General features: G+C 34.0%; 1 protein-coding gene across 1 annotated transcript in view; it reads left to right on the top strand.

Annotated features, from left to right (window-relative positions):
• Nucleotides 1-1,223: 1,223 nt before the first annotated feature.
• Nucleotides 1,224-16,638, top strand: part of LOC138347183 (SNF2 domain-containing protein CLASSY 4-like) — a 28,568-nt gene continuing 13,153 nt past the window's right edge. The window contains exons 1-4 of the mRNA XM_069294830.1: nucleotides 1,224-2,306; nucleotides 3,027-4,857; nucleotides 4,946-5,008; nucleotides 5,528-5,597. Coding sequence (XP_069150931.1) covers nucleotides 1,224-2,306; nucleotides 3,027-4,857; nucleotides 4,946-5,008; nucleotides 5,528-5,597 — 3,047 coding nt within the window. The remainder of the gene's footprint in view (nucleotides 2,307-3,026; nucleotides 4,858-4,945; nucleotides 5,009-5,527; nucleotides 5,598-16,638) is intronic.

The following is a 16,638-nucleotide window of genomic DNA, read 5'->3' as shown; positions in this document are numbered from 1 at the left end:
TCTAGTGCCCACGTAGGTCAAAAAGGGTAGAAAATTACTTATAAAATAAGTTCAGGGGGATAATAGGACCTTAGCATAGTATAAGTGTGTCTTTGAAATTTCGGGCGTGCATTTCCCCTAAAGATTATAAATTTCAAAAATCTTATGTTCTTAACTTTTGTATCTAGTCAAACTAACTTATATAGATTGAAACAACATGAATATCTATACAGTTTTACTGGGGAGAAGAGTCTGCAAAATACTGCAATTTTGACCAAAATTGTTGTTACGATATCAAATTTTATGAAGGACCTTTTACCTCTTGAACTATTAAATAGTGTATTTATGCCCCCGGAACTATTTAAAACTGTATTTTAAAGATATATATGTGCTCACGTGGACTTTTTATGTCCATGTGGACATACATATACGTTTAACTTACACTACTAAAAATTGTGGGGGAGGGGGGTAAATGTCATTTACAAAGTTTGGTATCGTAACATCAATTTCGATCAAAGTTTGAATATATTTGAGACCCTTCCTTTTTAATGAGATAGATTTGCAGTCCATAATTTTGACATAAATTTAAAAATCTTTTATTCTTAGATTTTGTATCTAGTTAAACTAACTTATATAAATTGGAACGACATGATTATATATAAATTTTTAATCACTATTTTGATATAATTTTAAAAATCTTTTATTCTTAAATTTTGTATCTAGTCAAACTAACTTGTATTAATTGGAACAGCATGAATGTATTATTATTAAATTTTGTATCTAGTCAAACTTTACATTAATTGGAACGACATGAATACATACATACATACATATACATATATATATATATATATATATATATATATATATATATATATATATATATATATATTTAATGAGATAGATTTATAGCCATAAATTTTTAGAATCTTTAATTATTGTATGTAGTCAAACTAACTCACATAAATTAAAACAAAATATCTATATTTTTGTAATGAGATAAATTTATAGTGAAATAAATATTAAAAATTTCTTTGGTTAATATCATATAAACTGAGAGGGAGAAAGGCGATAGTATATGTTTTCCCTCTCTTTCTCTTCTGTTTTCTTATAGTTTCAAGAATTCAACCCTCTTCTCTTTATTCAGGTTAGTGTTTCTTGCTAAAAATGTTCATTTTTTGCTTTTAGTGTGTTGATTTTTGGTGCATTTTGATCAAGAAAATTGTGAACTCAGGTGGTGAAAGATGGACTCAGGGGATGGCTCTGGCCCAAAACAGAGGAACAGGTCATGTCAAAATGGTAATCTTACTCCGTCTTCTTCGACTTGTGCTGTGAATATTGGAAAAGAGGGTGTGGGTTCTGGGAGGAAAAGAAAAATGTTAGTTTCTGAAGATGCAACAAAGTTCAGTCCAGCAACTTGTGAGCCTATCATTGGACGGGTTTTCGTTGAGGAAATACCTAATGATGATGAGGATGATACGGATGATTTTGAGGATGATAATGTTGTTATCATTGTAGAGGAGGAAGAGAGTAATATGTTGAATGAAAAAGATGAGGAGGTTGTTTCATCTACCTCAAGCATGAAGTCGGTGGAAGTGCATACTGATAGCACCTCATCTTCTGAGTCTGAATCAGAAGATGAAAAGAATGAAGCAGGAGAAAAAGAGTCGAATGTGGGGTTAGCACCTGAGCTTGTTGTTGAGAGTGAAAAGCAGAAGAAAGGCGGATCATATCTTCTTCGTTCACGTTCACTTTCTAAGTCCAAAAAGAAGAAGTTGAACAATGGAACTGGTAGTAGCAGCCCAATTCTACTTACTGCTGAGGAGGAGTCTGATGGCGAGGAGTCTAAATCTGAAGAAGATTGCGAGGTTGAGTACTCGGTGAAGAATGTTGTTCAGAAGGATGTCGTTCAAAAGGACAGGAGGATTGGAAAAAAGTTTCTTGAAGATTCGGAATTTATGAAATTTGTTATTGATTCCATCATAAATGTCGATGATCATGATAAAATTACTCCTTTTGAAAAGAAGAAACGGGTTCCTGTCAAGGAAACACTTCCTTTAGTATTTCGGTTTGAAGACGAGGAACCTCCTCCCCCTGAGAAAGAAGAATGGGAAAAGGAAGTTGAAGATCTTTTTGCTGAAATGCAGATGTGTATCTTAGAGTCAGATATTGGCTTTACAAATTCATCCGCTTCGCAGATGCAGAAAGGAGATTTAAGTGACTGTCAGATGGGGAACCACAAACTTGTTCTAGATGAACAAATTGGACTCATCTGTAAAGTTTGTCCCTATGTGCATTTGGAGATCAAGTACATCTTCCCTTCTTTTGTAAGTATACGAGTTTTTGTCACGTGAAACACTTTTTCATTTAAATTAGGAATGCAATTTAAAGTTCTACATGAATCAATCCTAAACAACTATTTTTTTTTATGCTACACAATCTGTTATTTTACTTCTAATAGTAGTGATATCAGTAGCAAACAATTTACTAAGCACTGAAGTAAAGTGTGTCCTAGTATTTTGTGCCAAAGAGTAATATCCAGTTTGATGTTTGATACACAATTAGAGTAATAGGTTTTCCTGCAGCTTGAACTGAAAGTAAATTGAACTTAAACTGGATATACAACACATTGGACATATGATATATATAGTACTTGATGCAGTGTGTAACCTGTGCCACATCTCCATTAGGCAGTTGCACTTCTTAGGATGAAGCATAAGAAGCCTCACTTCAACATGCTATCCTTATATTTGATTTTAAGGAAAATTGTCCAATATCTGTTTTATATCTTCGCTATGAAAATGTTCAATTTTCATAAGATCTTCTTGGCTGTTATTCAAAAGGTCCAATTGTTGCACTTTCACCTGTCTGTTGTATGTAGCAACTTCTAGTTACTTGAGTTTCTCATTGGATTTGCTACTTTACTACTTTAATCCTCTAGTCTATGTTACTTACTTCAACATGCTATCCTTATATTTGATTTTATCAACTGGCTCTTCAATTTATTTTTGCTTGACGCTTAAATTCTTGGATTTCTGTCATTGCAGGCTCAAAGAACTCGAGGGAGATATGAAAGAAAACATTTAGGACAACCGCCGTCACTCTTGGATGTTGGTGGCTTCAGATTCTCTGATTCTTCTGAAGTCCAAGATTCTCTGATTAATGAAGAAGGAACCGTGTGGGATTTAGTTCCACAAAGTGCCAAATCAACCATGCATCCTCATCAACGTGGTGGATTTGAATTTATGTGGAAAAACGTTGCCGGAGATATAAATCTCGAGAGGCTGAGACAGCCCCTATCTGATAGCAAAGGAGGATGCATAATCTCACATCCACCTGGAACCGGGAAAACCCGTCTCACCCTAGTATTTCTTCAGTCGTATTTGAAGCTGTTTCCAAAGTCTCGACCTGTAATCATAGCTCCTTCCAGCTTGCTGCTTAACTGGGAAGCTGAGTTCCAGAAATGGGAGGTGGACATTCCCTTCCACAACTTGAACAGCAAAGATTTCTCTTTACAGGAAGATGAAGCTACAGTGAGTGTGTTTCGCTGTTTATCCCATCCGGGAAAGAGAAATCCACACCTTATACGAATGGTGAAGCTGGGATCCTGGGTTAAAGGTAATAGCGTTTTGGGGATCAGTTATGATTTGTTCAGAATTCTTACCGGAGATGATGGAGACGGTTATGTTAAGCCGATTAGAGAAATCCTTCTTAAATATCCTGGTCTTCTGGTACTTGAAGAAGGGCACACTGCTCGGAATGAGCAAAGCCTTGTCTGGAAAGCTTTGAAAAAGGTTGAAACAGAGAAGCGCATAGTTTTGTCTGGGACTCCTTTCCAGAATAACATCAAGGAGTTATACAACACTCTCTGCGTCGTCAGTCCAAAGTTTGCTGCAGATTTGGAGCAGAAATGGGCTTCTCTTAGCAGTTCCATCGACAAGAATGCCCGAGCATTGGAAGAGCTTAGGGACATTATTTCACCACTAGTCCATAAGTGTAGTGAAAATGTAAAGAAGGTAAGCCTTCCGGGTATAAGGGACACTGTAGTTCACCTGAAACCCACAGATTTGCAGAAGGAGTTGCTTAGAAGGATTCCTGAGAATCCAAGCTCCTTTTATGAACAAAATCTGGTGTCTCTTATCTCTGTTCATCCTTCATTAGTGGCCAATAGGAAGGAGTTCTCTGACTTAGAAAGTCAGCTAAAAGAGAGAGGTTGTCGGTTGGATCCAGATACCGGAGTAAAAATGAAATTTGTTGTTGAGCTTATCAGACTTTGCGGTGGGATGAAGGAGAGGGTTATAATATTTAGCCAACTACTTGATCCTCTAAACCTGATCAAGGAGCAACTCAGTTCTCTCTTTGGATGGACTTTAGGTCGGGAGATTCTCTACATGGATGGGAAGCTTGATGTGAAGCAGCGGCAGATATCTATAAATTCTCTTAATGACCGTAAGAGTGATGTAAAAGTGCTGCTTGCATCCATAAAAGCGTGTTCAGAAGGAATAAGTCTGATAGGGGCCTCAAGAGTGGTTTTGCTTGACGTTCTCTGGAATCCCTCAATAGAAGAGCAAGCCATCAGTCGAGCTTACAGGAATGGGCAGACCAAATTTGTGCATGTTTACTGTCCAGTAACATCAAAATGGGAGGTTGACAAGATTGAACAACAGACGAGAAAGAAGTACCATTCAGATGTTCTTTTGTCTAGGAATCATGAAGCCAAGATGGATCCTTCATGTTGTGAGTCAGAGGATACCATACTAGTATCCATGTTTGAGCATGAGGGCCTCCGTCATATTTTTGAAAAGCTCTCTCATGCACCACGTGTGCTGCCGCCTACTACATGCATTGATTCTTGTAACCAACCTCCAAAACCAAGCAGTTAGGTTAGTATGTGTTTAATTTCGTGTATTTTGTTTACTGCCTGTCTTTGAAAAATGGTTCAAATGTTTTATCTCTTTCTTATCAGATAAGTTGGAGCATTTTTTTGGGTACTTGTTAGAGGAATTTTTGATGCCATCCATCATTACAGGTACACTAGCTATACCATACCATCAATAAGCATTTTTGAAGCCTTTTACACAGTTATCATACTTGGTGTTTTAACACTCTCCCTCAACTCTTGCTTCTTTCCTTTTAATGACGCCAAGCTGACGACAGAAGTTTCCAAACTAACTCCTGGTCAAGTGTTCTGTTAATGTATCGGCAACTTGATTTTCTGTTTTGACCTGCACCATTTCCATTTCCATTTCCATTTCTTCTTCAAGAACTTTTTCTCTCCGTGACATTGATTCTTCAAACCACCCTCGATCTCCTCCAGTGCTCCCTTTGCCTTGACAATATCCAATGCTAGATTGCGTACAATAGACCCTTGTGTACAACATCCAATTCACCGGGCTGCCCTTTCATCAACACTGCTATAAGTTTCATTAACACTACTATATTGCAAATGAACTGTTTATACTGAATAAAGACATCACAAATGCCGCGTTTTTAGACTATTTTTTGTAACATTTTTATCTTTTACTTATTCTTTTCCTTCTGATTTCAGGTACTTTGATGCAGATTCACATGAAGAATGCAAATAAGATTAGGATTTTCATCACCCACAAGATGTTATTGTAACTGCAAAAATATTGCTTCATGTCTATTTATATTATGATTTTGATGGTATAAAAATATTAACTTCTCATAATTTTGAATGGATAGTAACTACTTATTAATCAGCTATTATTATTTTAGTCAGTTTATGGAAATACCTTCATTAAGGTAAGTATATGCAGCAGAACCCTCAGTTTGATTAGCTAGGTATGTCATCCGTTGGAAAAATTCTTTTTTGATTTCTTATTCGGTATCTACATTAGAGTCCAACTAATTTGGATTTTCATCACCCACAAGATGTTATTGTAAATCTCATTTTTATATATATATATATATATATATATATATATATATATATATATGTATATATAAAACTTAAATGGCTAATGAAATCTTTAAATCCCGACCAACTCAAAATCATATCTAAACAGTCAAAGAATTAGACATGAGATACTCAATATTTCAAGTCTTTTCATATATAATTCACTCAAAACGGTTCGAGTTTGTAGCACAATTTTAAAAGCAAGCTTTAAAGAAACTTTTAACATGAATAAATCAGGAGAAGAAAGAAGGGAGGAAGGAATCAAGAAAAAGAAGGAAAAGATCATATGAAATCATTAACGACCAAAAGAAAAAGACTAAATATTTATTATTCTTCAAATTTCTTTTTTATTCCTATTAAAACAAACACAATTCTATACCTAGATAATTTATAACCGCACAAACATTATTAATGTAATATAGATCGTAGATTTCAAAAATCTTCGATTCTTACATTCAATATCAAGTCAAAACTAACAAATATAAATTAAAACAGTATATATAAACTTTTATATTGAAATAGATTTATAGCCACATAAACATTACTGACATAATTTAGACTGATAAAAGTAATAAATAAAAGAAATAAGTATATTTAAAAATTATTGGACAAATATGTCACCACCCAAATCGGGCCGTGAGTGGCACCCACATTTATCCTCCTATGTGAGCGAACCAACCAATCTAAACCCCATCATTTCAAACATAATGAACTAAATACATTGCGGAAGACTTAAAAACTCATTAACAAAATAAATCAAATAACTTCTAAAACTCAAACATTTATTATTATCCCCAAAATCTGGAAGTCATCATCACAAGAACATCTATCCTCAAATTACTAAAGCTAAGAGTATCTAGAAGGCTAGAATAAATAAAAAGTTAGTCCATGCCGGAACTTCAAGGCATCAAGACATGAAGGAGAAGATCCAGTCCAAGCTAAAAGCGTTAGCTCACCCTGAAATCCGGTGTAATGAAGACTGGCTAGAGTTGCGGTTGAGTTGAAGACGACGGCACGTTTGCTGCACTCCACAAATAACAAGGGAAGAAACATATAAGTAGGGGTCAGTACAAAACACGGGTACTGAGTAGATATCATCGGCCAACTCAAAATAGAAAACAATATATATCAAGTAATAATATAAAATCAACTACATTACTCAACATGTAGCAACAACAAGTACTATGATCGTTAATAAGTACCGCCAAGTTCACACATGAGGACTCAAGCCTCAATACCATACTCATTTGGGAATTAGGTTCATTAGATTGAGCATATTAACATCTTTCAAGATTCATCACCTTTATTCTTGTGTCGGTACGTGACACTCCGCTCCCCTACTACTATGTGTCGGAACGTGACACTCCGATCCCCTAGTTCTACGTGTCGGTTCGTGACACCCGATCCCCTAATTCTACGTGTCAGTTCGTGACACCCGATCCCCTAATTCTACGTGTCGGTTCGTGACACCCGATTCCCTAATTCTACGTGTCGGTTCGTGACACCCGATCCCCTAATTCTACGTGTCGGTTCGTGACACCCGATCCCCTAATTCTACGTGTCGGTTCGTGACACCCGATCCCCTAATTTTATGTGTCGGTTCGTGACACCCGATCCCCTAATCTCATTCTATTAATTCATCAAGCCTTCTTTTATACCAAGGCATCATCAATCCCATTACTTTAGTTCATCAAGCCTTCTTTTATACCAAGGCATCATCAATCCCATTACTTTAGTTCATCAAGCCTTCTTTTATACCAAGGCATCATCATTAACAAGGGGTTTTCAAGATTTGGGATTGAATAGCTTCATCATACTTACTTCATCACAATTATATAATCACATTCATGCAAGCATACAATTTAGCATATAGAAGACTTTACAATACAACTCAACACATATCATTCGCTATTAAGAATTAACTACGAATAGTATAAAAACCATAACCTACCTCCACTGAAGAATTTTGATCAAGCAAGCAATTTCCCAAAGCTTTGTTCTTCTTCCCGTTTCTCCTCTTTCTCGTTCTATCCCCTCTTTCTCTCTCTTTCTGTTCTTTTCTTTTTCTTATTCAAACCCTCTTTCTTTTACCCTAATTAGCATATAATTAAGTATAAAAGATGGTGAATTAACCCATTAATTAATTCAAGGTTATCTCTTTTAACCCTCAAGTAGTTAAATTATTAACATTAACCCACTAAATTTATAATTATAGCAGGAATAGTCCAAAACGTCCCTTAAAACATTTAAAGAAATCCGACCTCGCGTGGGATTACGCAGCCTGTGACGGGCCGTCGTGCTTGCGACGGTCCGTCCTGCTGCTCCGTCACAGAGTTCAGAGACTCACTTTTTATTTAAGACCCTGTGACGGCCCGTCATGCCTGTGACGGTCCGTCCTGCACTTTTGTCACGAAGTTCAGAGAGTCGATTTCAGTACCCAATTTTCATAATTCTAAGTATTTTGGAACGAGACACCCTCGACGGTCCGTCGTGCCCATGACGGTCCGTCGTGGGTTCCGTTGTCTCTGCCAGTTTTTCCAGAAATAAAATCTGCTGCTCAACGACTAAACAGGTCGTTACAAAATAAAATTAAACGGAAGGGGTAATATCATAATTTTAACAAGAAATAGGAGAAAGTTGAAACTTTCACATAAATAGCATTCATTGAATGTGTTTTATGCCTTTTTTAACATAAGGGGTTATAACGTAATTTCATCAATAAAAAACAAAGATACTAAAACTTATTCATAAATCACATTCGTTGAATGCGTTTTATGCCTTTCTTTTTCATCTCAATTATTAATGAGTATAAAATAAAAAATGATTTTCTTTATCGGTATAATAAAAGTAATCAAATAAATAAATAAATATATTCAAAAATTATTGGACAAATAAAATTAAACAGAACTGGCAATATCGTAATTTCAACAATAAATGGAAAAATATTAAAACTTACACATAAATCGCATTTGTTGAATGTGTTTTATGCCTTTCTTAACAGAAGGGTAATAACGTAATTTCATCAATAAAAAACCAAGACATTGAAACTTACACATAATTCACATTTGTTAAATGAATTTTATGTCTTTCTTTCTCAGCTCAATTAATGTTCAACATAAAATGAAAAATAATTATATTAAAAAATATAATACAAGTAAAATTAAATTGAAATTGTAATATCGTAATTGCAAAAATAGATGGAAAAAGACTAAAACTTACACATAAATTGCATTCGTTGAATGTGTTTTATGCATTTCTTAATAGAAGGGATAATAATGTAAGTTCATCAATAAAAAACCAAGACACTGAGACTTACCCCCATAACTGCATTCGTTGAATGTGTTTTACGGCTTTCTTTACCAACTCAATTAATGTTGAATATTAAATGAAAAAATGATTTTCTATTCTCGACATAATAAAAGTAATCAATTAAATAAATAAATAAATTCAAAAAATATTGGAAAATAAAGTTAAACAGAACGGGTAATATCGTAATTTCAACAATAAATAGAAAAAGATTGAAACTTACTCATAAATTGCATTCATTGAATGCGTTTTATGCCTTTCTTTACAGAAGCAGTAATAACGTAATTTCTTCAATAAAAAATCAAGACATTGAAACTTACACATAAATCACATTTTAAAAGCATTTTATGTCTTTCTTAACAGAAGGGGTAATAGCGTATATTCATCAATAAGAAAAATCAGGACATTGGAACTCACGCATAAATCGCATTCGTTGAATGAGTTTTATGTCTTTCTTTCTCATCTCAATTAATGTTAAGTATTGCATAAAAAATAATTATCTTTCTCGATATGATAAAAGTAATAAGTGAATAAAACAAACATATTCAAAAAATATTGGACAAATAAAATTAAACAGAAAGGGTAGCATAGTAACTATAACAATAGATGGAAAAAAGAGTGAAACTTAAACATAAATTGTATTCGTCGAATGCGATTCATGCATTGCTCAACAGAAGGGGTAATAATATAATTTCATCGATATAAAACCAAGACATTGAGACTTACCCATAACTCGCATTCGTTGAATGCGTTTTACGCCTTTCTTTCTCATCTCAATTAATGTAGAATATCAAATTAAAAAATAATTATCTTTCTCGATATTATAAAAGTAATAAATAAAATAAATAAGTTTATTCAGAAAATATTGAACAAATAAAATTAAACGGAAGGGTAATATTGTAATTTTAACGAAAATGAAAAAATATTGAAACTTACACATAAATTGCATTTGTTGAATGCGTTTTATTAACTATATTAACATAAGGGGTTATAACGTAATTTCATCAATAAAAAACGTAGACACTAAAACTTACTCATAAATCATAATGCGTTTATGCCTTTCTGTTTCAACTCAATTATAATGAGTATAAAATAAAAAAAAAGATTTTCTTTCTCGATATGATAAAAGTAATAAATTAAATAAATAAATATATTCAAACAATATTGATCAAATAAAATTAAACAGAACGGTTAATATCATAATTTCAACAATAAATGAAAAAAGACTGAAACTTACACATAAACCACATTCGTTGAGTGTGTTTTATGTATTTAGGAGAAAATTGTGAATTTTATAAAAATGTCGAGTTCAGAATTAGGGCTAACAAAAATGAATTCTAATTACTTCACATTATCATAAACTACATACCTTAATTAGTAGGTTCATTTTTTCCTTCTTGGTTAAAACCTCCTTCGAAGTTCAAAAATTTCACACTGTAGTAACTCCCACTCCAGAAAAATTTTCTGTATATGTATCTGTCTGTAACATCTCGCCAATTTGAATTAGTTAGGAATAAGATAAAATATTCATTTTTGGAAAGAAAAGGAGAAATGTGGAAAATTTTCTAAGTTAAGAAAGTGAGCTTTGGACATTTTCAAACTATCATAACTTCTAGCTCAAGATGATTTAGAGGTAGTTATGAATATGGTTGAAAATCCCTTGGAGAGATCTTTACAATGCCGCCGAGTTTGCGCATTTTCGATATCGTATGAGGGAGATATGCCTATCGAAAGTTGGGTTGTTGAACTAAAAAAAATCTAATGCGGATTTAAGACATGACAAACTAGTCTTTTCACGAATTAATTTCCTTTCATTTTAGGGATGGATTTGGGATAAAAACAAGTTTTAGTTCATATCAAAAAATTATACTTTATGCTTTGGGCTTGGAGAAGAGAGAAAAAATGAAGGAAAAAGGAGGGAAGTCAAGATCGCCAACATTTTGCGAGTGGAATTCGTCGGGGTGATCCCTATCGAGGTATGTGAGATCTTTTGTGTTGGATTAGTTCATCGACACACCAAACTTATTTTGATTTAGTGATTTTATAATTGTTTACATGTTAAGAAGTGAGTTCTTGAAGAATATGGTGGAATTCCTGTGGGTTGAGTTATTTGAATGCCAATTGATGTTTGATTCGTAATCTCAGAGTTGATTTTCGAGTTAAATCTATCAGGTATTGAAAGTATTGATGATCCTAAGGGTTTGATAAAATAACAATGGAGGTTTTGTGAGTGTAGTGTTGAAAAATGCGAGAGTAAGGTCGTCAACCACACCAAGGCAATACCAGGCGCGACGATTCCGAATGCACCCGAATCGGCATTTTTCGCTCAATTTTCATAGTTTAGCCTTTTTAAGTCCTTCTAAGGTATTTTAACACTCTTTAGTGATTCTAATTACTTGAAATGATTTCTAAGCACCTAGGAATCACCAAAAAATAAGCATCATAACCTTAAATTCACAATTTCATTTAAGGAAAGTTATGATTAAAGTCAAAAAAATTAAGACTTAAGTTTAGAAATTAGGAAGAAAATCAAAGCAAAGTTCTTAAAGTTTCCAGATTTTTTATTAAACATCTTAACGTCGTTTTAATGCTCTTCAATTTAAGTAAAGAGTTGAAGATCTTCCTTCAAAAGTTATAAGGGAACTTAGTATTCCCTAAGAGTTGGGTTCATTTCTCAAAAGCTATAAATGAACTAAGTATTTCCTAAGAGTTTATAAATGTTTTGTAACATCTCTTAACACGAAATACCCTATAATAAGCTGAGAAACTAAAAATTTTCACTTTTAGAAAGAATAGGAAAAATCTGAAAATTTTCCTAAAGTTAAGAAAGTGAATTTTTGGTCATTTACAAATGGCAATAACTTCTAGATCAGGATAAGTTGGAGCCAGTTCTTTATATGGTTGGAATGACCTTGGAAATATCTTTCCAACAGTGCCGAGTTTGCATGATTTTGATATGTTATGAGAGAAATATGTCTTTTGAAAATTGGAAATTGTTGAAGTAAGGGAAGTCCAATTCCGAATTGAAGTAAGGGCAAACTAGTCTTTTCACCCATATATTTCCTAATTCGTTTTAAGGGTTTATTTAGAATAAAATTAAGATTTAGTTCAGATTATAAAAGTTATTTTACGCTTAGGTCTTGGAGAAAAGAGAAGATAAGAAGGAAAAGGGGAGAAAGATAAAGAATTCGCCAGGAAAGCTAAGGTTTTGCAAGTGGAATTCGTCGGGAATGATCCCTATCAAGGTATATGAGATCTTTTCATGTTGGGTTAGTTCACTCACACACCAACTTGTTTAATTCAGCGAATTTTGAGTATATTGAATTATGAATATTGAAGTTCTTGATGAACATTATTGAATTCTTGTTGGTTGAGTTGTAGCATGCCCAGAGTTGATTTGATTCGTGTTTCCGGGTTGTTTATCGAGTCAAATCTATTGGGTATTGAGGGTACTAATGATCATAATATTTTGTGGGTTTAGAGATGAAAAAGAGAAGAACAGTCAAAACGTCTGTCTATAGGGCCCTGGGGCGCTGCGCCTCCCATATCTTCACAGGACATTCTCTGTCCGTAGGGCCTTGGGGCATCGGGCCAACCAGGGCACCCCAAATTGGTCTCTGAAGTTTGGGGCCTAGCGACCCACGCCTCTCAGAGCGCCAAGGATGCCTAGAGACCCCATTTATTCCCATCTTTTCATACTAGTTCCTAAGTGATATACCCATGTTTCTTAGTTTATTCCAACACTCTACGGTACATCTAAACATCATGAAATCATCCATAAACATAAGATCATGAACCTTTAATCCATAATCCAATTCAAGTAAAGTTACGATCAAAGTCAACCATCGCCTAGGCTCATACTGATGGTTGTCGGTTAAAGAATCTCTCATATAAACTATATTACTTTCATATATAAGTAAAGTTGAGTTTATTGTTGCATTTTCTTTAACGAACTAAGTTGTTTTACTGTTTTACAAAGCTTTATATATATCACATGTGTTTTTATTGTTTTATTTTAAGTTGAGTAATTCATGAGTTGAGCAGAGTCAAGGTAAGCTTCTTCGTAGTCTTTTCAAGCATAGAGTTTTTGTTTAGCATTCCAACTCGCATACTCGTACATTCAATGTACTAATGCCAATTGGCCTGATTTATCTTATAATGCAGACGTAGGTAATCAGGATCAGCATCCAGCACCTGATTGATCTAGTTTGAGCATGCTGAGTCAGTGGTGAACCTCTTTGCATCTGGAGGACACTTTTGTTGCTTTCAATATTTTCATATATAGAATTTTAAGGGGTTTGTCACAACATTCATCTTAATATTATAGAGGCTTCCTAGACAGATAGTCAATCAAATAATCAATATTGAGTCTTTTTTTATCTTGCATTCTAGATATTTTATTTTGAGACTTAAGTGTTATTTTGGCCAAAACATTTATTTTCAAGTTATCTTTGTGAGAACAGTTCTTGTTTATTGTTGAGTTAAGTCTTCCACTGAATTAAGTAAACCAGGCCAAGGGTTCGCTCAAGGCCAACAATGATCATCGGGTGCAGGTCACGTCCAGGGTGGAGGCTCGGGGCGTGACATTTTTTCACATTTAAGTTAAGAGGAAACTATTTAGAAAGAGTTTTGAATAAGAAAAAGAAAACATTGATTCCAAGAGAGCTTTTTAAAGCTAAGAGTTGAGCAATTATCTCAACCCAAAGAAGGAAGTTGCTTTGAAGACACATGAAAGTATATTTTGAAGTTGTATTGAGCACCGTGTGGGGATGAGAGTTCATATTAACTCAAGTCTCTATGAAAATCATATAGCTATCATGAATATTAACGGGTCATACTTTTTAGATGATCACGTAAGTTAAGCTAGTGGATACACTAAGTTAAGTAATTCTGTGTGACGACAAAGTATAAGATAGTTCTGGCAGATGGGCAAGATGTTGTATTACCACTTCGGCTCATAGTGGTGGTTTTAGGTAAAAATCTCCCACAGATATTATATTTTTTTATATATAAGTAAAGTAAGTTTGTTATTGCATTTCTTTAACGAACAAAGTGTTTTCTTTGTTTTATAAGCTTTTATATATGTTGCATATGTCTACCTACTTCATATCAAGTCAAGTTATTCATGGGTTGAGTAGAACCAAGGTAAGTGTTCCTTCTAACTCCTTTCAAGCATAAGTTGTTAGCATTCCGACTCGCATACTCGTACATTCAGTGTACTGATTCCAGTTGGACTGCATCGTTTAATAATGCAGACGCAGGTAACCCGGATCAGCATCATCCAGTGCCTCGTTGATCTATCTAAGCACTCGGAGTAGTGGTAAGACTCCTTGCATTCTAGAGGACACATATTTATTGCTTTTTGGTCCTTTTTTATTGATATTGTGGGGTTTGTTCCAACATCCATCTTAGTATTATAAAGGGTCCATAGACCAGACAATTTGGTTTGGAGTCTCTTCTTTGTATTGCATATGTTTTGCTATGAGACTTAAGTGTCATTTTGGCCAAGTTATTTAATTCAAGTTATTTTATGTAAATGTTTCTTGTATTGAGTTAAGTCTTTCGTTGAGTTAAGTAAGTCAGGACAAGGGTCTGCTCAAGACCAGCAATGGTCATTGAGTGCCGCCCACATCCAGGGTGTAGGCTCGGAGCGTGACACTGTCTTATTCTTATTTATTTATAGTTAGAGAGTCCTTATAACTCGATACCGATAAAAGTCTTTGGGGCTTGGCCATGTAGACCTTCTTGTGATGGCTTGTCATTGCAATGTCCATTGACCAGCTTAAGTAGACCAAGTATATATTTTTCCTTATTCTTCCCAATTGCCTAGACTTTTGCCTTCTTATGAGCCTTCTTGAATTGGTGAAGTTTGATTTTCTCACCAGATTTAGATTTAATTTACTGTTATAATCCTTTTCATTGAAGTTATTTGGACTATTGGTTCACAAAATCAGTAGTTGTTAACTAAAGTTGGTCATTTTCTCAATTTGTTATCATTCACAATATTTAAACTTGTATCAAATATAGGCATGTCATCAATATATAAACATATTATCACATAATCATTGTCTACAATTTTGGTAAAAAAACATATATCCACTTCAACAGAAAAAATTGTCCTTCAATAAGACTTGATCTAATTTTTCATGTCACTCTTTAGGAGCTTGTTTAAGACCATAAAGGGATTTAATTAACTTACAAATTTTGTTTTCTTGTCCTAAAATAATATATCCCTCAGGTCGAACCATATAAATCTCTTCTTCTAATTCACCATTTAAGAAAATTGTTTTTACATTCATTTGGTGAACAAAAAACTTGTGTCAAGTAAAGGAAATTCTAGTCGTAGGTGCAAATGTATCAAAATAATAAATATCTTATTTTTGGAAAAATCCTTTTGCTCATAACCGAGCTTTATATTCATCTATAGACTCATCATCATTAAGTTTCTTTTTGAAAATTCATTTACAACCGATAGATTTTGCACCAGGAGGTAAATCATTTAAAATCCATATTTTCTTTTTGATAATTAAAATCAATTTCAATTTGTATTGACTCTTTCCAAAATTAAGCATCAGAAGAACATATAGCTTCGAAATAATTTAATGTTTCATTGTCAACAAGAAAAGTTTGAAAATCATTTTCATAAGAAAAATATTATTTCCTTGTCTTTTCCTCCTTTTCAGTTCCTCCATATTAGCGATATTCCTACCATTTCTTTCAACAGGTGCATGATAAATTTTATCTCAGTAATAGTATTGCAATCAATCACATCATTTTTCAACACAATAAATCTATATGCAACACTATGTTCAACTTATCCAATAAGCATACAATCAACAGTTTAAGAATCAATTTTTCTCTCTTTAGGTTCAGGCAAAATAACTTTAGCAAGACACCCTCACACTTTTAAATATTTCAAATTAGGTTTATAACCTTTCCACAATTCAAAAGGAGTTTATCAGTTATTTTATGAGGAATTCTATTTTGTAAGTGACATGCAAATAATATAGCTTCACCCCATAAATTATCAGGAGCATTAGAACTAATAAACATGAAATTCATCATTTCTTTTGAAGTTCTATTTTTCCTTTCAACTACTTTAGAATAATTTTTTCTTTTTTCACACACACACACGCACGCACGCATGTACGCACGCACACGCACACGCACACACACATGCACAGCACATGCACACTCACACGCACAGCGCACACACACACACACACACACACACACACAGACACACATACATATATTTCAACCCCTTTTCTGCCTACATAACACTATCTTGTGGGTCCAATGCAGGTTGACTTTTATTTAATCTAGTGCCCTCGTAGGTCGAAAAAGGGTAGAAAATTACTTATAAAATAAGTTCAGGGGGATAATAGGACCTTAGCAATAGTATAAGTGTGTCTTTGGAATTTCGGGCATAG

This window comes from Solanum lycopersicum, chromosome 1, assembly GCF_036512215.1.
Source record: "Solanum lycopersicum chromosome 1, SLM_r2.1".
Lineage (NCBI taxonomy): Eukaryota > Viridiplantae > Streptophyta > Magnoliopsida > Solanales > Solanaceae > Solanum > Solanum lycopersicum.
This window is presented reverse-complemented; position numbering and strand designations above follow the sequence as displayed.